Consider the following 25,002-nt stretch of genomic DNA (forward strand, 5'->3'; position numbering starts at 1 on the left):
CTTCCCTTACCTTTGTCAATCTGCAGGGACAGCACCACAGCATTACACTGGTGGGAGAGTCCAGGAATGCTAAATTATCTGGATATTACTCAAGTCAAAGAGTTAAAAGAGTGACATGGGGCTTTTAAGATTTAAAGACCAAACATGAAGTTGGTTCCAATTTCTGATCATCTAATTGAATTAGTTCAAAGTGCGAAAGCGTTTAACTGGACTTCAAAGTTGTAAGTTGTCATCTTTTAAAAATAGACTCTAACTTTAGAGGGCAAAATGTGACTAAAACTACTGAGCAATTTGTCTGAAGACCAAGACTTCATCTTAGCTGCCAAAATAAATACTGGTCCAAAGATATTAAAATGTTCCCTTAATACAAATTACAGGGAGAGAGAGAGAAGAGGACACAAACAGTGTATATATATAGATATATATTTATATCTATATATATATTGGGAGCCATATGGGTGCTAATTAGCAGTTTTTTAATCATTCTTATTATTTTTTGTACCTCTTTATAATCGTTATGATAAGCTAGTTGTTGCTTTATATTTGGGGTACAGACAAGTGCCTTGTACACAGCTTTTTCCAGCTCTTTACAAGAAGGCTAATGAGCAAATTCCCTTCTTGCCCTGAGGTGAGTCAGAACACTTTTGAGTTTATTTTTTACAGCTTTTATGTAAAAAAAAAAAAAGTAGCTTATGTGTGGAAACGCTATGATGATTCATTCTTGACAGGTAAAGACACAGTTCTTCATACCTCTCACTCCTCTCACGATACTGACTAAAACTTCAGGCTAAGTAGCAGGCTCCTCCGGGGGCTCACAGGCTCACTATGCTGCTCTACTCCCTTGAGATGATGAGTTTGACTGTACAAGCTGGTGAAACTGAGACACAGCCAGGACCTGTTTCATTGCTGTTCTTAGCTTTTTCACTAGTGAAGCTGTAAATCATATGTAAAGCAGTTTAATCTGTTTGATTTACATCTCTCAGTGTGATGCAGTATTGCTACACCAATTACAAAAAGTTGTTACACTATGCTGATACTGTTGAAACTGAAAACTGAAAAAATGCACGTTCTATAAATATATAAATATATGCCTATTTTAAATGTAATGCCAGAAACACATTTTAATGAAGTTATGACAAGTACAAACTGGAAGAACTACTCATAACAATTTAGGTTCATTCAGAACAGGTTAGTAACATGACTGGGTTGGAAAAGGGCATTTCATGTAAGCTGAGTCTCTCAGAAGGAATGGGAAGTGGTTCATCATTATGAGAGACCAGGTGAGCAAATAGGTTAACAGTTTCCAAATAATATTTCTCAGCACCAAATTGCAAAGTATTTTGGGATTTCATCATTTACAGTACATAATTGCATTAAAACATCTCTGTACAAGAGGGATGAAGCCAGAAACCAATCCTAGCCAAGATCTCCGGGCCCTGCATTAAAAACACACATGTATCTGTAGTGGAAATCACTGCATGGCTTTTAATTCGCTTCCAAAAACCACTGTCTGTGAACAGTACATCTCTGCATCCACAAATGCAGGTTAAAAATGTACCATGCAAAAAGGAAACCTCATGCTCCAGGTAATGCCAAGGACTTCTCTGGGCCCAAGACCATTTAAGATAGACAGAGAGGAGGTGGAAACAGATCCAAATTTGACAATCTTTTTAGAAATCATGGAGACTGCCTCCTTAGCTCTAAAGAGGAGAGTGACCCCCTGAACTGTTATCAGCACACAGTTCAAAAGCCGCCATCTGTGCCTATGGCGTGGGTAGTTTAAAGGTGACATATCACGCTTTTTTCATCAATATATATTGGTCTAAGAGGTCCCCAAAACATGTCTTTAAAGTTTATGCTCAAAAAAACACTTTGAAATCAGATTTTGGCATGCCTGAAAAACCCTCTTCTTCAGTCCTCCTCAGAACACTCTGTTTTCTCTCTGACCACGCCCCCTCAGGAAGTGAATGTGCCCTCGGCTCTCCAGCACGTTGATCTAATGTTTACATGTTGGCTGAATATACACGGCTGCTCAGAGATCACGTTACTTCAACCCTCTGAATCTGATCCAGAATCTGATCCTGACGGAGAGGCGCCTGTAGCAGGAGCTTTCTGAACCATTGGTCACAGATTTAGTGCTTCTTGTTGTTTTATTTATCAGTATGTCGACGTGTGTCTTGGTACACAGCTACAGCTACAGCTATGAACATGTAGCTATGTGGCTATGCTAATTAGCACTAGCACTTATCCATGACAAATAAATATCATCCACTAGATCTTCAAATCTGCAGACGTGGGGAGTAAAACCGACCTCTGCCAGAAAGGCAGCGGGACCTTTCTGAACCATTGGTCACAGATTTAGTGTTTCTTGTTGTTTTATTTGTCAGTATGTAGACGTGTGTCTTGGTACACAGCTACAGCTACGACATGTAGCTATGCTAACTAGCGCTAGCACTTATCCATGATAAATAAAAATCATCCACTAGATCTTCAAATCTGCAGACGTGGGGAGTAAAACCGACCTTTGTGTTTATTAAGACAGCCTACAACTAGCATGCCTCCCTCCTAAGCTCCTTGTTAGCACACATTTGTGCAGGGAATGTAAAACAGAGGGGGTCCATTTTGCATGATATGTCACCTTTACCATCTGGAAGGGCTCCATTACTGCTCTACAATATATACAGGTTTGGAGCAACATATGCTGCCATCCAGCCAAACCGCATTGTGCCTGTGTGACAACAGTATGGTTCTGTAGTAGAAGAGTCTTCTTGCTTAGCATGCTTACCTGCAGTCCCGACTTGCCACCAATTGAGAACATTTGGCTCACCATGAAACGAAAAGTGTGACACAGAAGACCCCGAACTGTTGAGCAGCTGAGATCCTTTATCAGTCAAGCTTAACATGCTTCTGCCTCAACTTTTTTCAAACATGTTGTTGGCATCACATTTACAATGAGCACATTTTTTATAAACAAAAACAATTTTCAGTTTCACCATTTGATATGTTGTATATTTATTTTGAGTTAAATATATGATTTGCAAACCATCAAATCCTGTTTTAATTACATTTTACAAAGCATCCCAACTTTGTGGGAATTGGAGATCGAAGATTACTGAATCATATGCATTGATGTTGGGGTTTGTTAATGACCCAAATTTCTTCCTCTCTTTAAAATCAAACTTTTGATCATAATAAACTCAATGGTCTGAGCAAAGATCTAGAGAAAAGCAGGTGCAAAGAATTTATTGCAGATTGAAATGACTCAGCTGTGCTGGGAGTCCAATGGAAGGCGGCCACAATGTTAAAACAGCGTGAAAAGATGCCAAGTGTGAATCATTGTCCCTTGTTAGAGGCTCTATCGTTCAAGGTTACTCCTTTTTCTCAACAGGATGAAAGATGGAATGTGAAATAAAACATATATGTTTTGTTTTTTTACACTTGTAGACCAGGCATCTCACCACTCTATAAATGCAGTAAAGCCCTTTTTATGTTATTGCCCAATCAATATCAATAAACCCACCTCAGGTGTTATACTACTGCCTGTTTCACATGCTTTTAGAACAGAATTGGGCTTTATTTGATTTTGAATAAAGATAGTATACCAGGGACAACATTAGTGTGCACCATCAAAACAAGATACTGCCCTTGTTATCTTTCCTATATTCTAGCTTTGGGATTCTCTGTTCAAATGCTGGGAGCAATCGGGACCTATCTCTTGGCCGAGGTCCTTGTTAATTGTACAATTTCAAATCTTCTCTTACTCTCTAATGCACTTGAAAGGATAATAGCTACCCAATTAACTGTGTATCTCCAGAGCAGTGTGGTATTCTGATATTTCAGTCTGACATTTTGGTCATTTCACAGCACTGGATGTGCATTTGGTTGAAGTTTCCCGCTGCAGTCAGCAGCAACTCTCTCTAAGTTCTGTTACCTGTTTCTTAAGTGCAATGAATGTTTTGGGGGTTTTTATGCCACTTGGAGGAAATGTAGAGTACTAGTTTGATTTATTGAAGCAAAAAAGCAATTGCTTATTCAAACCGGTGCTGTCAAGAGATTTAAAAAATTGAGAGATTGATTAATTATGATCTGTAATTAATTGATCTAATTCATCTCTTTTTTAATCTCACCTAAAAATTGCTGATAAAAGCCTTGAACTTGAGGTATTTCTTCTTCAGCCAGTCGCTGTGACAGACCAGCTTGGTCACAATTTCTGGGAGCAAGGCTGCCCTCTTATTTTACACTATGTGGCCTGCGAGGCTAAACAGTCTCTCACAAGGTACAGAGGTTTGCCCGGGAAGGCCAGGTACTTGCATGCTAGGGCTGACAGCTTTTCATAGGCTCCTGAGTGAGCATACCACCACTGCAGGGGACAGCCATCAACACTGATGCTGGGCTCTGCTCTGTTATATTGCTAACGTCTTCGCTGCTAACGTCAGCTGTGGCTGCACTCGCGACTAGGTGCTTTGAGTTGATGTGGTAGGCTAAACTTGAGCTGCTTCTGTGGTAAGCAAACTTCTTCTTACAAAGAAGGCAATGGTGCTGTCGGGGCGTTTTTAGCATGTAAATTTCCCATTCATTGGACCTACAACTCTCACATGCTCCTCCATTTTCACGTCTCCTCTCCGCTCCTCGCCTTGCCCTCCCAACTACAATGGGAGCCTATCAGCTTATGATAAACAAGCCCAAACACAATGACAGCCAATCAATGTCCACTTCAGGGTGTGACTGACACCCCCAACAACTCAAGCACAAGAAGCCCCATGCATAAAAACAGATTTTATAAAAAGGCAACTCATACACAGAAACAGTAAAGTTAGAGATTCAAAATTAGATTAACACGATTACAAATCATAACACGCTAAATATGACTGGACCAACATTTGTATTCCAGTCATTTTCAGGACAACTGATTTAAAGCTTTATGTTCCCTTTGTTCAGTAACTTAGAGGAAAATGTTGCTCAACTGTGAAATTCTCCACCATTATTCTTGATTTTTTTAGATTGGTTCCAGCTAAGTAGTGCACAATATATATTTTTAAAGCTTTGTCACCAAAATATGTCTCCTCATGTGTCTGAAAATGAGAGAGTAGAAGACGAATTTGTCAGTAATACCAAATCAATGTTAACTGACAGTCAGACACAGAAGAGTCGTGTGAAACAGCACAGTTGTGTCACAACTCTCTTTGGATTTGTCATATAAGTTGTGATATTGAAAGATTATCAGTGTAGTAAGTCCCCTGCAGTCACTGGTTGTCATTAAAATGGGTCCCAGAGAAATTAAGTAACACCCCTATGAAATGTGTGATTTTTGAAAAACTCTATATCTTCAAAAAGGTATTGTTATACTGTATATTTCTAACATTTTTTCAGAACCTTAAAGAACAGTTAAAGATGGGTCACCATTGGCCTAGTGATTTAAGCATGAGCCCCATGTACAGAGGCTATAGTCCTCTTCGCAGAGGTTGCAGGTTTGATTCCAGCCTCGGCCATTTACTGCATGTCCTCCCCCACTCTCTGCTCCCCACATTTCCTGTCTCTCTTCAGCTGTCCTGTCCATTAAAGGCGAAAATGCCCACCCATAAAAGAACAGTTAAAGATATGATTAAATCCCCAAAATTGAACAAATGGCCCTTTTCCACCGGCCCGTCTTAGCCCTACTCTCAAAATCGCACTCATCACCCATCAGTGCATCTATGGAAACGCCCCACTCTACCTAAAAGAACTCCTCACCCAGCAAACCCCAACCCGGAACTCACGCACTCCACATCAGAACCTCCTCCACCCTCCCAGAACCAAGCTCCGGACCATGGGAGATCGGGCCTTTTGTGCTGCTGCACCACGTCTGTGGAATTCCCTGCCCAGCCACCTCAGAACCCCACAGACTGTGGATGCTTTTAAAAAACATTTAAAGACCTTCCTCTTTAAAGAGGCTTTTAACTGATTTTAAGTACTGCTTTTAAAAGTTTGTTTTTACTGTGTGCCTGTAGCACTTTGAGATTTCTGGAAATGAAAAGTGCGTTATAAATAAAATGTATTATTATTATTTATTATTACTCTACTTGACTTGACTCGACTCTACTCGGTTTGTGTTGCGTTTCAACGGGCGCGGTACCTCTTGTAAGACACCAGTTTTTCGTACCTGCTCTGCTCTGGTTCCAAGCGAGCTGAGCCGATACTAAAAGGTGACATCGACGGACTGCTGGCCACTGATTGGTCAGAGAATGTCATCACCGAAGGGTCATGAGCGCGACGCCCGACAACAGGAATCAAACCCACCATTTTTAAAAAACACCATCAGTACTCTTTTGCTCTTCTTTTACTTTCCTCTCTCGCTCGGCCTGCAACAAAAAAGCCACAGACCGAGCAGCAAGTACACCATCGCCTCCATGTCCTCCATTGTTTGTGATTGTTGTGTTTGTGTAGCGTTCAAAATGACGTGAATACAGTTTCGCGCAGCTGTGTTATGCTGACCCCGCCCACCGAAAGACGGTACTCGGGCTGGTGGAGAAGGTACCCAAACTGAGTAGAGTCATGTCGAGTACAGCCGAGTCGAGTCAAGTAGGGCTGGAACTGTTTAGTGGAAAGGGGCCATAAGTGAGCACAAAGTGTAAACTTTATTAAACAACTAGAACATATCAGACAAGGCTTGCTGCTGCTTATTCAGTTGGTGGAGGAATGACAGGATGTGTTCAGAGGGGGCATCAAATTTGGTGAGCTGTCATGGCCACACCTTGTGAGTTTTGTGCCATTTTTTTTATAACATTTCATCCTTAGGCCTTCTCTTAACACAGGCAATTTTTTTAATGTATATATTTGAAGAAAGCCCTAGGAAGATTTCATTCAAGTATGACCCCTGGAAATGGCTAAGAATCCACTGTTTTGTTCCCATAAATTCAAAATGGTCCATTTAAAGTTGGGTTTACAATACAGGTACAATAGGCTTTCCTGTAGGTCAAGACATTAAACATATGCCTACCAAATTTCATATTTCTAGATTAAGGGTGCTGCATGTTATCATATTAGGGGGCTTTGAGCTATTTAAGCTACACCCACAAATTCCATATGAAACGTGTCATTTCTCTCTCTGGCTAATTTCTGCCAAGTTTGGTAACCGTGCAAGTAGTTCAAATAGTAAACTACTTCCTGTTACATGGTTCACAACACAGTGAACTTTTTTGCCACACATTTTTGGGACCGTATCACACACAAATTCTTTTTCCAAGCTTGATGCAGATTCAGATGCAAATTTTCATGAGTTTTCAGGGATGTTCAAGCCCTCAAAAATGCAATTAATTTGGGATGAATAAAAAAGAGCCAACAGACCAATTTCAACAGGGTCCTTCACTGCTTTCAGTGTTTGGGCCCTAATAATCTGCTGTTTGCATGCAATTAACAACATTAACATCAACACTTACAGAAGATATGGTAACACTCAACAACAGGGGTACCCCAGGACCGAGTATAAGAATGTGAGTTACTAAAGATAGACTAATTGAAAAAAAAGAGAATTAGAAAAAAAAACTTGGCACGTTCAGTTAGATGGTCCTTGAAAAATGATTAGATGGTTCTTAAGATGGTTAATATTCAAGTAACTTCTGGTAATTTTTTAAATGTTGCATTCCAAAGCCAGATTCATGGCTCTATATTTCTTTGAAAACAGATACAGAGAGGCCTAGTTAATTCTTGGGCTTTAGAAATATTTAGTTCCCTCCTTCTCTCTTTCTGAGAACATTTTTGACTTTCTTCTTCTACTCACAGAGGCTATGAATAAGATAACTCCCTGTACATGGTACATGCTTAGATAGAAAGGAACAGCCAGCCAGTGAAAAACATTTTTCATGTCCATTTGTCCTCTGAATGGTCTGAAGCATCATTGTCATCATCAGGAGTGGATCCTCTCGCTAGTATACTTGTATTGTGCCCAGTTGGCTTGCAGAGAGTACACACTGTGTTCTCCAAGCCTGCAGGTTTGCCAGATTGGACGCAATTTAAGTCCAAAAGTCACTACAATCACATGGTCCAGCAGAAACAATTATAGCCCCTGCACAGTTTCTGACCTACAGAAGCAAAGAAGACCATCAGCAAGAAGGTTCATATTTTCTATTCGCTCATTTTTTATGCTTGAAAACCGCTGCAAGGGGAAGGTGTCAGAACAGATTGAAACAGCATTTCCTCACATTTTCAACTGTGAAATTTCAAAACAAGATACATATTTGACTGTTAAAAGAAAGCATGGTGAGATTTGTTGTCGAAAACTACTAATTCGGCATTTACTCAAAAAGAGCAGCAGAGCAATAAGATGTACATCTTTGGCCACAGGAGGCGCCAAAATCAACACAAACCAAGAGTTCTTCAAAGTAGCCCTAAGTCAAGTCAAGTCAAGTCAACTTTATTGATATAGCACATTTAAAAACAACCAGTGTTGGCCAAAGTGCTTTACAAGGTAAAAAGTAAAAATTACATGAAGACAACAATAAACAACAACATAACAGGATATTAATGTCCTCTTCACGAGTAGAAGGCCAAAGAGAAGAGATGGGTCTTCAACAAAGATTTAAAACATTCAACAGTTGGGGCCGATCTTAATTGGAGTGGCAAGCCATTCCAGAGCTTGGGGGCCGCTGCTGCAAAGGCTCGGTCTCCCCGGGTTTTAAGGCGACTTTTAGGCACATCCAGGAGCAGCTGGTTTGTTGACCTCAGTGCTCGGGTTGGGTTGTGAGCATGGAGAAGATCAGCCAAGTAGGATGGTGCCAATCCATTTAGGGCCTTGTATGTTAAAAGTGCAACTTTAAAATCAATCCTGTGACGGACTGGGAGCCAGTGGAGAGCACGCAGCACAGGTGTGATGTGCTCCCTCTTTTTCCTGCCAGTCAGGAGGCGAGCTGCCGCATTCTGTACAAGCTGCAGGCGCTGAATAGACGCCATGTCTAAGCCGACATACAAAGAATTACAGTAATCAAGCCTAGCCGTAATAAAGGCATGTACAACTCTCTAACAAAGGGATGGTGCAAAAGAAAGATATTAATGTAACGCAGGCTTGTCAAATATGATACAGCTGTCTCTATAAGACTTAACCCAATTTATCAGTGGTAAATATGCACAAAGATACCTGAATTAACCAGATCTAATGAATCAATAACGTTTATTTGAGGAAGTATGCATGTGATGTGATAAATGATAACGAACTCCACTGATCCACAGGAGGCAGTCACATGCCCAGACATGCCCAATCATAGACAGGGAACAAAAAAATCTCTACGCTGAAATCTGACAGAATTCAAAATACTAGAAAAAGTCAAATAAATGCATTAAATTCTTCTACAAGTCTTCAAGGTTATAGTAACATTTGATGAAAAGCAAATATTGCTGAATTGTAAACTCTACCTTGTTGTCATTTCAAGGGTTGGCTTGAGTTCAACATATTGAATCCCTCTTCTTCTTAGCGTTTAGCAGTGCCAGAGCCAGATGCAACTGAATGTTGATTGCCGCTCATTGTTGCACGCTGAAAATGTATTACTTTAATGTGAACCACTGATGTGACATCCCCCACGTCTCCTGTTTTGTATTGCCGCCATCCTGTCAGTTAAATGGCTTAAAGGATCGTTTTTCAACATGCTGCCAGCATGCTTAATTTAACATTCTAAATATTCACAAAAGGAAATGATGCATACTTCCATTCCTCTCCATTAATTCTGGCATGACACAATAACTCTTTGTATAACAGTTTGCCTGGGGCAGGAGACGTCACAGAGAGGGGGACACATACAGACTGTAAGCAAAGGGAAAGCTATGGCTAATAACCTACTGTCATTATGGATATTACTGGCAGATTATCAACCAATATAAACTAGTAGATAATATCAACAAATGACAGTACTGTGTTGCCTAAATCTGATGCAATTGTTAGATGTGTTCTTCTTTGTCCACTAGAGGGCACTGATAAATGTATTTTTTACAACACAGGTGCAGCTCAAACAAATTGAATATTATGAAAAAGTCCAATATTGTCTATCAGTTAGGTAGCTAAAGGAGCATTTAATATATTCCACACTCATTGCACCCAACCTCAAAATACAGATGAGCTGAAGGCCACTATCAGGCTACCTGAGCTTCAATAAAAACTTCAGCATTGCCACAGGCTGATCGTTTCCATGCCACACAGCATTGATACAGTAATTCATAATAAATGAGCCCCAACCAAGGATTGAATTGAAGTGAATAAATGAACTTTGCAACAGTAGGACATTCCTTTATTGCAAATCCTTTCTGAATTGATCTCAGGAAATATTCCAATAAATTGAGGTACTGGATTTCAGTTTTTTGATTAGCTGTAAGTCACAATCATTTCAATGAAAACAAAACATGCTTTAAACAGTTCACTTTACATGTAATGAAATAAAGGACTTGTTTTAAAATATTCACATTTTTAAGCTACACCTGCATAATGTCCTGTCTAATACATACAGTAGTTTGGCCAGTATTATGGATTTAAGGAACCATAACTTTTAGACTTTAATTTCTTAAAACTTTTTCTTTTTGAAGCCTGCCTATAGTTAAGGAAAGTGTTTAAGTATTTCAAAGTGCAGGGATCCATTTTCCCCCTTGGGTAACTTTTGGTGTATTTCCTGGGTTCAAGTCTATTCCCCCTCTAAATTTTTAAAATCCTGACAAGCTTCCTGTTTGAGTTGAAGGGAATAAGTATTTGGGTCCAAACTGAACCTGATATGAAGTTGAATTTATTCACTGAATACCTAATAGTCTAGAAAGTTATGGCACATTCACTTCAGGAAAATAATCTGACTTCAACGGTAGGGGAGGTGCTGCTGTATCCTCATCTGCAAATTCCCCCAACATGCTCATGATGAAGAGGATGAGCTGTTTCACCCCGGCCTTTTTAACTTAGTTTGTCTGCCTGAAACAGAGCAAAGGCCACTCAGGGCCTCAAACATTCTGATAGAAGTATCGATTCTGAGTCATCAAGGTACGAGGTAATGCAAGGTCACACTACTACAAGGATTCACATCAAAGAAAAAGATTGCCTGAGGCTAGTTTTGTTCCACCTACCTATGCTACCGATTCATATTAAACTATTCATTCATTGCTGCAGGCTCAATTGTAGCATTCTGGATACATCATGCTATCTTCAAGGTAGAGGTACTCCTTAATATATTGTATTTATTGTGTAAGTAATGAGATTTTTGGATGTATTATGACACCATTACAACAGATAAATGTGTTTGTTATGCTGTAGTATCCCTCCTCTGTTTCTTTGTTCGAAACCTCTCTTTATGTCTCGGACTTTCTCTCCTTCTCTCTGTCTTTCTGCCACGGGTGTCAGACTCGATGACTCTCGTTCGTGCACCCAAATCTCTCAGCTTCGACTCTGTCCGCAGGCATTAAGGTTTTTCTCTGTCAACCTCAGATGGACTGTAAATACCATGACATGGTACCTACTTTGTTCTGAATCCCTGCTCTCTCCCCCTTTATCCCTCCTTTTATCCACCTTTCCTCTCTGCACCGTGTGCTCCTGTAGATTAGACTTGGCAGTGGGCATCTGAAAATCCCAGGTGCTGTAAGCACAAGTGCACATCTCCAATTGTCCTTTTGTCTTTTGTCAGAGCACAGTGCTGAGATGTTCCCGTGCCGAGGCCAACATGAGGTTAACAGAAGGCAGACTTCATCCAAGCCACCAAGGAGCTCTAAGCTAGCTTGGCTCCACACACTAGCACTCACATTTTTGCAAATCTGAATCTCTAAACCCATGTTTTTGTCTTGCTTAGCAGAGCCAGACAATGACTTTTTGGAGGCTTTGCCCTTTTTCTTTTATAGTTGAACATCGAGGGACATGTGCTTTAATAGCCTGCAGCCTGTTTAGGTGTCTTTCCGCACTCAGATTTTGATTGGCAGCCCGGAGGCTCAGGCAGTATTACCATAGTTATCTCACTACTGCACATGCCTAACAGCACTCACAGCCACCAGAGCTGCCTGTCACGCCTCTTAACTTGCAACCTATAGAGTTCACTCCTAAAAGGGATAAACAGGCAAACAGGGCTTGTGTTGGCTCTACAAGAGTCACAAACTTTATGCAGGAGTTGATCTCTGACAAAGCTGGAGCTGAGATCTATGCGGTAGAGACTCAAATTACTGATTACACTTATGTGTCTCCTCATACAACCCCAAAATGATGATTAATTTTTTGCAACATTAAGAGGAAGGAAAGAGCTGTCTTAAGATTTTGAGTATGCAATTTCCTTGTAAAGTAATTTACTACAAGGCTGGATAGCTAAAATCATGGGACAGAAAAATGTGCTGCGTGTGCAGCATCCTGGAGCGGCTGTTTTGATTGAACTGACTGCTCACGTAAATGAGAGAGGCAAAAGGCAATTTTCAAAATTGAAGGGTGTGTGTTTTCCTGTTTAATCCCAATGCAATCAGGAGGGACAAGTAAATGAAGTAAAGAAATATTTATCTTACAGAGATGATGTGATAATAAATTATTGTCAGAAAGTGTTTGGCACTTTAACTCTACGGGGCAATGTTGGGATTGAAAGGTCTGTCCTGAGCAGCAGCATATTATATTCCCCTTGAGGACACCAGGCACTGGTGGTGGAGTTGTTGGCTGGTGGTGGTGTCTGAGGCTGATAGGATTATGAAGCTAAGTCTTGGTGGACTGGGTCACAAGGCACCTCACTCAAATAAAATAAATCGCACTGTCATTTCTATTTTAATATAAACATTTGTAAGAAAGACATCTCAAAAGTCTGAATTTATTGCACTATGTATGACACAAACAATGCTCTCTCACTGAATATGAGTATATTTTACTAATCCAATGAGGGCTTAGATATGTAGTATATAGTGTCCTTTGATACCATTTTGATGCCATCAGATGATGTTCAGGCTATCCTGGACTGCAGATAAACACAGAGCTACAGTTTGTATGCACAAACTTAAATGAGCTTGTTCATTGCACGTCTTATGCTTATCATACTATAGAATAATAAAACCACAGATTGCAAATTTAAGGAGTAATGTACAGTATCTCACAAAAATGAGTACACCCCTCACATTTCTGCACATATTTAATTCTATCTTTTCATGGGACAACACTGAAGAAATGACACTTTGATACAATGTAAAGTAGTCAGTGTACAGCTTGTTTAACAGCGTAAATTTACTGTCCCCTCAAAATAACTCAACACACAGCCATTAATGTCTAAACCACCAGCAACAAAAGTGAGTACACCCCTAAGTGGAAATGTCCAAATTGGGCCCAAAGTGTCAATATTTTGTGTGGCCACCATTATTTTCCAGCACTGCCTTAACCCTCTTGTGCATGGAGTTCACCAGAGCTTCACAGGTTGCCACTGGAATCCTTTTCCACTCCTCTATGACGACATCAGGGAGCTGGATGTTAGAGACCGTGAGCTCCTCCACCTTCATTCTGAGGATGCCCCACAGATGCTCAATAGGGTTTAGGTCTGGAGACATGCTTGGCCACTCCATCACCTTCACCCTCAGCTCCTTTAGCAAGGCAGGGGCCATCTTGGAGGTGTGTTTGGGGTCATTATCATGTTGGAGTACTGCCCTGTGGCCCAGGTTTTGAAGGGAGGGGATCATGCTCTGCTTCAGTATGTCACAGTACATGTTGGCATTCATGGTGTCCTCAATGAACTGTAGCCCCCCAGTGCCGGCAGCACTCAGACTCAGACCATGACACTCCCACCACCATGCTGACTGTAGGCAACACACACTTGTCTTTGTACTCCTCACCTGGTTGCCCCAACACATGCTTGACACCATCTGAACCAAATAAGTTTATTTTGGTCTCATTAGACCACAAGACATGGTTCCAGTAATCCATGTGCTTAGTCTGCTTGTCTTTAGCAGATTGTTTGCAGGCTTTCTTGTGCTTCATCTTTAGAAGAAATGTGAGGGGTGTACTCACTTTTGTGAGATACTGTATAGTGAACAGGTGGTAAAAGCAGATAGGAATTCAAATAGGGTGAGCAGAACCCTGACATAAAGTGGACAGGACCTCAATTTACCCTGAAATATACATTATCTTGCTTATAATCCAGCTACCAAACATAGAATAATGATTTCAAAATATTAAAATAACCTAATAATTATTCAAATTAAATAGTTGGAAATGCTTTCATGTTAACATTTAGCCTACATGAAGGTCAAATTAAGATTAAACTGAACACTTTAATTTGAGGTTAAGTGTAAACAGTGGGGTTTCTTCAATTACATTTTGAACTGATGCATTAAATGACCACATCATCGAATTAAGGCTTCCTTCTCTCTAACTTTCAAAGTCTTTTGATTGTTTCTTTTCACTCAGTCAGTCCTTAAAGACCACCAAAGCACATCCCATGTTCCATTTTGCGCCTGCTTTGTGTCTGTCTTTGTCAATTTGTTCACATTTCATTCAGCTTCTTGTGTCTTTTAATCTCCCTCACTATCCCTCACTGTGTCCCTCCTCTCTTATTCTGCTTCCCTTTGCAATTGACTGGTCAGCCATTAACCAAAAACATGTGGGTTTTTGTGTTCTCCAAATAGACAAAATATGATATTTCTATAAAAAAAAATCTCCCATGTTGTTTACTAATGTAGAATGGTAATGGAGGTAACAGGCAGAGGTGAAATGCATCATTCTTCTTTTTGCATATTGATTTGATTTGACTTGTGGGATCAAGTTTTCCCTGGCAACACTTTTCTGTCAAGAAATAAAACACCATTGTCAAGAGGTTTGGACCAATCAGAATCAAGTATTTAACCCAGTCTCGAACTCATGTCTCGATGTCCTACCGCTGTGAGGGGGGTGGATTTTTTTGTAAAGCGGCTATTTTCGAAGATATTGAGATTACTAGTCTTCCAATGAGAGGCACAGCTGCCTGCGGGAACACTGAAGCTGTTGGCTAGGAGGCTCAAACGCCACCTCTATACATCACACTGGCTTGACAGAAGCAATATGGCTGCCGCCGCCGATTGGTCTCAAAACAGCTCTTCAGAAACAGATGGGTGACGTCACGGATACTACGTCCATATTTCATACAGTCTATGGGGCTGACATAATGACAGCATGAATTCATTGAAAACATGAAAAGATAGCAACATTATGACAGGCTAACAACATGTGTTGCGGTACCACTAAAGTTCCTTTGAGGAGTTTTTAGCTGGTCAGGAAACAGACTGATATAACAGTGGTACCTATTTATGACTTAAAAAGCAAGCAAGACTATCAGTAATAAGACTGACTATTTGTAACACCTGTAACCACCGTCATGGGTTAGGTGTGGAACCAGACAACCCACAGCAACTATGTTATCAGAGTGACACATTACACTGTTAAAAGACAGCAGGCTGAGATTGTTCATCAGAAAACCCTTTAAACACATGTACAGAATGAGAAAGAGACGAGAGGTATTGCTTTGACAGCAGGGGGCGCCAAAGTTGACACAAACAGAACATTCCTGCCACGACGTTGAATAGATGGGACCTGGAAATGAGAACAGCTGATGTCTTAATTATGGGAAATATGAAGTGAGCATGCAATAAAGCAGAAGAAGTAGGCAAGAGTGTTCTTTTTTTCAACTTACAACTTCAAACAAATTCCCAAGTCTTGTATACAAAAACAAGTCAAGCTGCTGGCTTGATAACAGTGTGATAAGTAAGGGATAATGTATGGTTAGCAGGTTGCTGTGGGAAAAAGAATCTCGACAAGGTCTTGTCTCACCCTGATTTATGTACACAGTTTTTAAAAAATAGTCCCAGTGATTCCACTGCAGTGATCGTTCCATGGTGATGGATTCTTCTCTGCCTGTTGCGGTGGATTGAACATGAAACTGTCCTCATTCAGCTCTCCCTTTTCCCCTGAGCTCTGCGGTTCAAACACCTTTAAAAAGAAACTAATGTCATAACTTTGAACCCTGCTGCTATCATCACCACCGCTCATGGTTTAACTTTCTTTTTTAGTGACCGGTAACATAAAGTGGCTCTCACCTGCTCCACTGCTATTGCTAATATTGCTGGACAGGATCCAATGTGAAAACACCTGTTATAGCATGGTACAGCATGTTAACTGAAGCTAATGTTTTAGCCACATTGTTTACCAATATGATGCTAACAGAAGCTAACGGTTTCCCCTCACCTCACGGTCTATGGTGTCAACAAGCAGGAGTTAAATGTGCCGGAACTACTTTCCGCGGATTGATTTGACATGACGTGTGATCAGTTTGCCTCTGGTGTTGCTCATGTTGGTTAAAGTTAATAACCGTCGTCAAGGGGTTTGAACCAATCAGAATCAAGCATCTGACACAACTGGAAGATCAGTAAAACACCCGGATAATAATAGTGGGTTATTTCAACCCAGTATTTTCTAACAAGGGTTTAACTGCATTAAAACATAGCTAAAACCATTCACAGCATCCTATGTACAGCATAATGACACATTAACATGTCTCTCTTTATCTCTCTTTCTCTGTCCACTCTAGACTCTAATGGGATGGATCTGTTTGCGGTTGCAGTCCATGAGTTCGGTCATGCCATCGGTCTGGTCCACACCTCAGCCATTGAGTCCATCATGAGACCATACTACCAGGGTCCAGTGGGAGACCCTCTGAAGTATGACCTGCCTTATGAAGACAAGGTCCGTGTCTGGCAGCTTTACGGTAAGAGGGAATGTCTCGCCACTGCTCATCCTGTGTGTGTGTGTGTATGTGTGTGTTTTTTGTGTGCGCGTGTGTGTGTGTGTGTACATGGGACAGAGAGGGAGGCAGAGCAATTGATGAGGTCTGTAGAGAAATCGTATTGATTAATGAAAACATGGAGTGAGTTAATTGGACCTCTTTATAGCATATGACCTTATCACACCACCGCCTGATGTAGAGAGTCGCAGTGTGGGAGAGAGACTAATGATCATGAAGATGAGAATGAAGTGCAGGGAAGATTGCTGAAGACCAGAACTGTGAAGAAGGAGGTGATTTCAACTGATTTAATGCACATTTAGACAAAATGAAGAATGTCCTGCTGTATTTTATCAAACAAATAGAACAAATACATAATAGTTAAATAGAGGAGAACTCACCCAACAAATCTGAAGAATGCTCAGCATTTTTTAAATGACAGATCAAATGAGACGTCATCTTCTCTCAAGATGTTTTTAATACAATTAACTGTTTTTTGTGTGTGTTTTTGTGACGTATATCACACATCCTTCCCAGGTGTCAGAGATTCTGTCTCCCATACTAATCGACCAGGCGTCCCCTCTCAGACAGCCGAGCCACCCGTCCTGCTAGACCTCCCTGAAAACAGATCCACATTCCTGTAAGTAAAACATCTGATTTAGTATGACTCACAAAAAAAATACTTCTCTAGTTGTAAAAATAATCTTTATATGAAATAATCTCTTCAGTAATACCCTCCACCTTCTACTTTTTCTTGACTTTTCTCTCTCTCACACACACACACACACACACACACACACACACACACACTCACACACACAGACTCATGGTTCATTCTTCTCCAAGTGCCCTCTGGCCAGTACTCTGTCCACAGCTTTGGTAAAGATGCTGGAGCAGAGGCTGATAAATGCCCCCTCTGGATGAACACAAAAAGACAGTCAAAAGTAGAAAGACTCACTAAATGGTGCAGTGTGGAGCCTCCAGGATAGGGCTTCACCTTTTTTTTGCGTTTGACACTGACTCCCCCAAAAAGCCCTGCTAGCTAAACCTCTCCATGAATGCATACTGACTTGTTCAAAATGGGTTCACTAAATTGATGTCAAACTTCATATTGCTGAGATTTTGCTTGTACGATCTAACTCCAGATTTAGCCATCATTTATTTTAGATAGTTAAAAAAACATTGCAAGTAATATATAAGGCAGTTGAGTGGCAGATGCTTCATGTTCACGCTATCTATTCAGTACTTTAAGCAAACCACTACAACTATATATTTTTTTAAAAAGTTATATTTTTTGGCCTTTTTGCCTTTATTTGATAGGACAGCTGAAGAGAGACAGGAAATGTGGGGAGTAGAGAGAGGGGGAAGACATGCAGGAAATGGTCGACCGGCCAGGAATCAAACTGGCGACCCCTGCAACCCCTGCGATGAGGAATGTAGCCTCTGTACATGGGGCCCCCCACAACAACTATTTTTGAGACAATCTAGGACCTATGTCCACTAGTGGCATTTTTTTTGGGCTGCAGTGCCAACAACCTCTCTCACTCAATTTCAGAATGTGGTCTTACTGGTGCTAAATGTCGCTAATCTGAAGCTTGATCTGTAAGGCAACTGGACTGGTAGAAATTACCTTGCCTTATGGATGAAGCTTCGGATTACCATGACCTGGATGACTGAGAACCTTCACAGACATAAATGTTGCTAAGTTGTCTCACAATGCTAAAAACTGCTATAGTCTCTGGTTGTAGTGTGGTTCTAGGATTGTCTTCCAGTGTTTCAAGAGGCATTGGCTGTATGCAGGAAAACAGTTGTGAAGAGAAGAGGATCCACTGTGACGCAATCCTTGAGCCCATGTGTTGTCTTCTAGGGACCATTTAGCTTTCAACAAGATATCTGCATGCAAGTGTGGCTAACAATCCCTAGCACCAGATTTCATTTCGCAGTACTAACTCCAGTATCTCTTCTTGAGTTGCTACTTGGACTGCAAAAAATGGCAACACACGGAAAAGGAAGACCCGCCTGGAAGTCATTTATCAGTATTTACTGGTTATACTTTAAGCCAGGGGTGTCAAACATATGGCCGGTTCCAATCCGGCCTGTGGACGACTTCCCAAAGTGAAAAAATGACAGAGAAGACATTAACTGCAATTTTTCAATAAGATGACCTGCTATTTCAGATCTGTCCTCTGGGGGTCGCATAAATGGTAAATGGTAAATGGACTTGTACTTATATAGTGCTTTTCTAGTCTTTCTGACCACTCAAAGCGCTTTTACACTACTTGTCACATTCACCCATTCATACCCATTCACTCACTGATGGTAGAGGCTGCTACAGTATGTAGTGAGGGACCATCAGTGTTAGCTAATCTCATTCGGACACATTCACACACCTCTGAACAACAGAGGGAGCAATTCGGGGTTCAGTGTCTTGCTCAAGGACACTTCGGCATGTGCCTGCTGGAGCTGGGATCGAACCGCCAACCTTCCGATGGATAGACGACGGACTCTACCCACTGAGCCACAGCCGCATACAATCATAGTGCTGATGGAGTGCACCTGAACCGCGCTCCGGGAGAATATTATCAGTTTGCATAATGGTGGAGATTTTTAGACTTTTTAGAGCACTTCAAGATCCAATCAATACTAAAGTTTTCGTATATGTAAACTTGTAACAGCAGGAGCGGTGGATCCACCTTTTTTCGAAAAAGGAGCCTCATATCGTGTGCATGCCTACCATACATGTGCATACGTTATAGGTGCACTCCGTCACTACTAACACTAGAACTACACCCTGAATACAACACTGACCAGCAAGCACACTGTTCATGCTGGAGCTGAGGGGTCCAAAATAGTCAACTTTACCGTCTTCATTATTATAATCTATCTGTTCTTTTGCAAACATTACACTGTGTGTCAGGTGAATGGAAAACCTGTGTGTTTGTTGTGTTCACAGCAGGTTTCAGGGCTTAAAGAATATCATATTCAGCCTCACTATGAGACTCATCATGGAGAAAAATACAACAGATGTTTTTGTAGAAACATAGTTCATGTACTGTGAACATTTTCAGAATGGACTTGTACTTTTTTGCACTAAAACAAAGGGAAAAATTTGGAGTTGTCCTTCTGTTTAGGTTATTATTCTATGATTTTACAGGTTCGGCCCACTTGAGATCAAATTGGGCTGTATGTGGCAGCTGAACTGAAATGAGTGACACCCCTGCTTTAAGCCTTCAAAATATAATTGTAGCTCCCAGTAGCTCTATCTTTGGGACACAGTTGTCTGTACTGAGATTTCTATTGATAAAATGTAAGCTTTCTATTTCAGTTCAACTGTTAGTATCCATTACATTTAGGTTATTTGATTACAACTATTTACAGAAAACTTAAGCAAACTATTTCAACTACTCTCTACGTTTGCCTTACTAATTCAAATGATTACTTGAGGCTATTTCAACCCTTAATACATCATTTGTATTACTCTCATAGTTGTGAATGCTTAACTTTTAGGCCAACAATTTCTACTATTTATCCATTTCAGCTCTCTTCCTTCTGCTTTTATCGCTCTATTTAAAACCATCACTCATAAGTTGTAGTTAAGTGTCCATGTTACAGCTGTATTTTATAATTAGATCATGATTGTTATGTTATTATGTTATCAAATTAATGGAGCAACTCTAAAGTCTTTTCACGTATCCTCTGATCTGAAGAACTCTCCTTTGGTACAAGCACCCAGCTGGGAATCACTGCTCTGGGAGATCTCAAATGATAAGCTAAAGCATTTCCACACACTCAGGTCAATGGCTCTTCACCTCTGCAGTGCGCTCATCATGAGTGTGCGCACTGAAATGGAAATAGACTGCTGGAAATGAATAGAAAAACACCACATTAAATTGGTTTTATTCTCCTGCCACAGACTCATAATTATCTGGCATTTGTTGGTAATTTGGTTGGAATGAGGTACAACCCCAATTTCATAAGAGTTGGGATTCTGGGTAAAGTGTTTGATGGTTTTCAAATCATTTAAAGCCTATTTTTTTAAAAATGAAAATAGTGCAAAGACAACATATCTAATGTTGAAAAATGAATTTGTTTTATGAAAAATATATACTCATTCAAAGTTGATGCCAGCAACATGTTAGTAAAAGTAAACAAAAAAAAACACTTGGAAGAACATCTCCAAACTAATTAAATTCATTTGGAACAGGTTGGTGACATGAATGAGCATTCCACATAGACAGGGTCCCAGAGAACCAAAAATAGGAAGTGGTTCACCACTCTTTGAGAAACTGGGTGAGGACATAGTTCAGCAATTTCAGAATAAAGTTCCTGAGTTTAAAACTGCAAATAATTAAGGGATTTAATCAACTATGGTACATTAAATCATTAAAAGAGTCTGAGAATTTGGAGATATTTCTGTACAAAAGGAACAGGGCAGATAACTGACACTGAGTGGCTGTGATCTTTGGTCCTTCAGGCTGCACTACCATAAAAAGAGACATGACTCTATAGTGGAAACCACTGCATGGGCTCAAAATCACTTCCAAACATCTTTGTCTATGAACACCTTTGGTTTCTGCATTCTGAAATGCAGGTTAAAACTGTACCAAGCATAATACAGCAAGAAGAAAAAACTACATTTTGCACGTATTACAACAGCATGGCTCTGTAGAAGAGTTCTTGAGCTAAACTGGCATCCCTGCTGTCTTCTAACCTATTGGAAACCTTTGGTGCACCATGAAATGAAAAATACAACAGAGCAGCTGCAATTCTATAACAGACAAAAATGGAACATTTCACTTTCAAAAGGCCAGAGACTGGTCTCCTCTGTTCCCAAATCTTTAAAGAGTGATGTCAAAAGAAGAGGTAATGCATTTCGGTGGTAAAAAAATGACCCTGTCCCAAATGTTTGGATGTAGCATCAAATTCAAGATGAGCATATTTATGGTCCATTTGAAATCATTGGAATCATCATACTAAGGGTTAAAGGTTTATTACTATATGTGCAGAAGTCATAGAGACATCTCACTGTTGATATATCTAATATATATATATATATATATACATATATGCCTGTCACAGCCTGGGACGCACCATCCCATGGTGTTTGATTTTGGGTGGGGGTTCTGTGAGTGTGCCACATCGGGTGAGGACATTGAAATATGCTGTATGGGTAATCATTCATTAATGCGTATAGAATATGTAATATATGGTTGATATGTACAGTGGGGCAAAGAAGTATTTAGTCAGCCACTGATTTTGCAAGTTCTCCCACTTAGAAAGATGAGAGAGGTCTGTAATTGTCATCAGAGGTACACTTCAACTATGAGAGACAAAATGAGAAAAAAAATCCAGGAAATCACATTGTAGGATTTTTAAAGAATTTATTTGTAAATGATGGTGGAAAATAAGTATTTGTTCAATATCAAAAGTTCAACTCAATACTTTGTAACATAACCTTTGTTGGCAATGACAGAGGTCAAACGTTTCCTGTAAGTCTTCACCAGGTTTGCACACACTGTAGCTGGTATTTTGGCCCATTCCTCCATGCAGATCTCCTCTAGAGCAGTGATGTTTTGGGGCTGTTGCTGGGCAACACGGACTTTCAACTCCCTCCACAAATTTTCTATGGGGTTGAGGTCTGGAGACTGGCTAGGCCACTCCAGGACCTTGAAATGCTTTTTACGGAGCCACTCCTTCGTTGCCCGAGCGGTGTGTTTGGGATCATTGTCATGCTGGAAGACCCAGCCACGTTCCATCTTCAATGCTCTCACTGATGGAAGGAGGTTTTGGTTTAAAATCTCACGATACACGGCCCCGTTCATTCTTCCCTTAACACGGATCAGTCGTCCTTTCCCCTTTGCAGAAAAACAGCCCCAAAGCATGAGGTTTCCACCCCCATGCTTCACAGTAGGTATGGTGTTCTTGGGATGCAACTCAGCATTCTTCTTCCTCCAAACACGACGAGTTGAGTTTTTACCAAAAAGTTCTATTTTGGGTTTCATCTGACCACATGATATTCTCCCAATCCTCTTCTGGATCATCCATATGCTCTCTGGCAAACTTCAGACGGGCCTGGACATGTACTGGCTTAAGCAGGGGGACACGCCTGGCGCTGCAGGATTTGAGTCCCTCTCGGCGTAGTGTGTTACTGATGGTAGCCTTTGTTACTTTGGTCCCAGCTCTCTGCAGGTCATTCATCAGGTCCCTCCGTGTAGTTCTGGGATTTTTGCTCACCGTTCTCATGATCATTTTGACCCCACGGGATGAGATCTTGCGTGGGGCCCCAGATGGAGGGAGATTATCAATGATCTTGTATGTCTTCCATTTTCTTACAATTGCTCCCACAGTTGATTTATTCACACCAACCTGCTTGCCTATTGTAGATTCACTCTTCCCAGCCTGGTGCAGGTCCACAATTTTCTTCCTGGTGTCCTTGGACAGGTCTTTGGTCTTGGCCATGGTTGAGTTTGGAGTCTGACTGTTTGAGGCTGTGGACAGGTGTCTTTTATACAGATAACCAGTTCAAACAGGAGCCATTAATACAGGTAACAAGTGGAGGACAGAAGAGCTTCTTAAAGAAGAAGTTACAGGTCTGTGAGAGACAGAAATCTTGCTTGTTTGTTATTGACCAAATACTTATTTTCCACCATGATTTACAAATAAATTCTTTAAAAATCCTACAATGTGATTTCATGGATTTTTTTTCTCATTTTGTCTCTCATAGTTGAAGTGTACCTCTGATGAAAATTACAGACCTCTCTCATCTTTCTAAGTGGGAGAACTTGCAAAATCAGTGACTGACTGAATACTTTTTTGCCCCACTGTATGTGTTGAATATAATATGTAATGAATATGGTGTGTGATTAATGTATATGTGATGAGTGTAGTGTGTTGTGAATATATATAATGTGTTGTATCTTTGTTCATGCCAATAAAGCAAATTTGAATTTGAAAAATATAGGAGACTTGGGAAGACAAACAGACCCCCTATATTCTCTGCAGTGCAGCGTGTCATTCAGACCACACAGCACATGAACTCTAAGCAAGTTCTGGGTGATGACCTGGATTCAGGAGTCTTTTATCTGTTGTTTCACACAATGCCCTACAGCAGGATCCAGGCTGCTGCACTACAGTATCTCTCCTCCCCACCAGGAAATAACTTATTAGTATTATCTTTATATTTCTGGGACTGCGTCTGGCATATGTCTGATTACTGTTATGACGCTCATCAACTAGAAGGGCAAAAAGGAGTAATCCATCTTTCCCCAGTGTAGTGGAATTTGGAACTAGATGCAGAGAATAACAACACATTTGTATATTACTACAGACAAGGGAACAAACCTGAAATAAATCAGAAACAGTCTTGGAAATGAATCAAATGTACTCTGACCGTGTTTTGAATTAACAGGATCAAGAAAGGAGAGCTTGCTGACCTCTGTGCACACACCCACACTAACAAAGACTTTTCAGAGTTCTTAACTAAACTGGCATTTAAAACCTCCTGTTTCCAACAAGTATCGCCCTCTCACCGCCCTCATTAGTCATTTTTCACCGCCTCCATCTGGTCGTGATGCGTGGAAAAGCTGGATTAATCTCGACACGGGTCACAAATGCTGACCGCTAGGCCGAGATGTCGTGTTGATAGATCTCTGAATGGAGATCTTTGTTGATACAAACGAGGGCGGCGGCCTCCCACTCACAGTGGCAGATCTGTGGTGCTAATGGCTGCATCATTGGCAGGCAGACCACGTCAGTGCTTTAAATCACTTAGCCCTGGGGAGAAATGCACTGGGGGACCTCATCGTGTCAGCGGGATAGCATTTCACCTAATGTTTAGCCTGTTTAATTGAAAGAAACTCACGCACATATGTGCACACATTAACACGCGCAGTGGGTGGGCACAATTATTACAAAGTTGTTTTTTGTGTGTATGCAAATGGATTCAACTGCTTAAGGTCTTTTTGTGTGTAAGCTTAAAGTGAGGGTGTTTCATGTTTTATGTTGATACCCACAAACGCTTGTTGTCCAGAATATTAATTTGACTTTCTTTGGTGTTTTACAGAAAACTTCCTTTTAATTCTAACTTTAAATTTCCTGTCTTGCATCTTCCATCTTCCTTCTCTCAGACTGGCGCGAGATGCCCCCGACAGATGCACCAGTCACTTTGATGCAGTGGCCCAAATAAGAGGGGAGGCCTTCTTTTTCAAAGGTATTCAAGCCTAAAAGGAGAAAGTAAACAAGAGAGACAGATGGACAGACGGATAGATGGAGAGTGACAGTGAGACAGAAGAGAGAGAGAGAATGGCGAATG

General features: G+C 40.7%; 1 protein-coding gene across 2 annotated transcripts in view; it reads left to right on the forward strand.

Annotated features, from left to right (window-relative positions):
* The window catches only part of LOC117831373 (matrix metalloproteinase-17-like), a 94,129-nt gene that overhangs the window by 48,363 nt on the left and 20,764 nt on the right, over positions 1 to 25,002 (forward strand). For both annotated transcript variants that reach the window (XM_034710040.1, XM_034710041.1), the window contains exons 5-7: positions 16,500 to 16,676; positions 17,229 to 17,331; positions 24,818 to 24,900. In XM_034710040.1, coding sequence (XP_034565931.1) covers positions 16,500 to 16,676; positions 17,229 to 17,331; positions 24,818 to 24,900 — 363 coding nt within the window. The remainder of the gene's footprint in view (positions 1 to 16,499; positions 16,677 to 17,228; positions 17,332 to 24,817; positions 24,901 to 25,002) is intronic.

The sequence above is a fragment of the Notolabrus celidotus genome, chromosome 19 (genome assembly GCF_009762535.1).
Source record: "Notolabrus celidotus isolate fNotCel1 chromosome 19, fNotCel1.pri, whole genome shotgun sequence".
NCBI classification, from domain to species: Eukaryota; Metazoa; Chordata; class Actinopteri; order Labriformes; family Labridae; genus Notolabrus; species Notolabrus celidotus.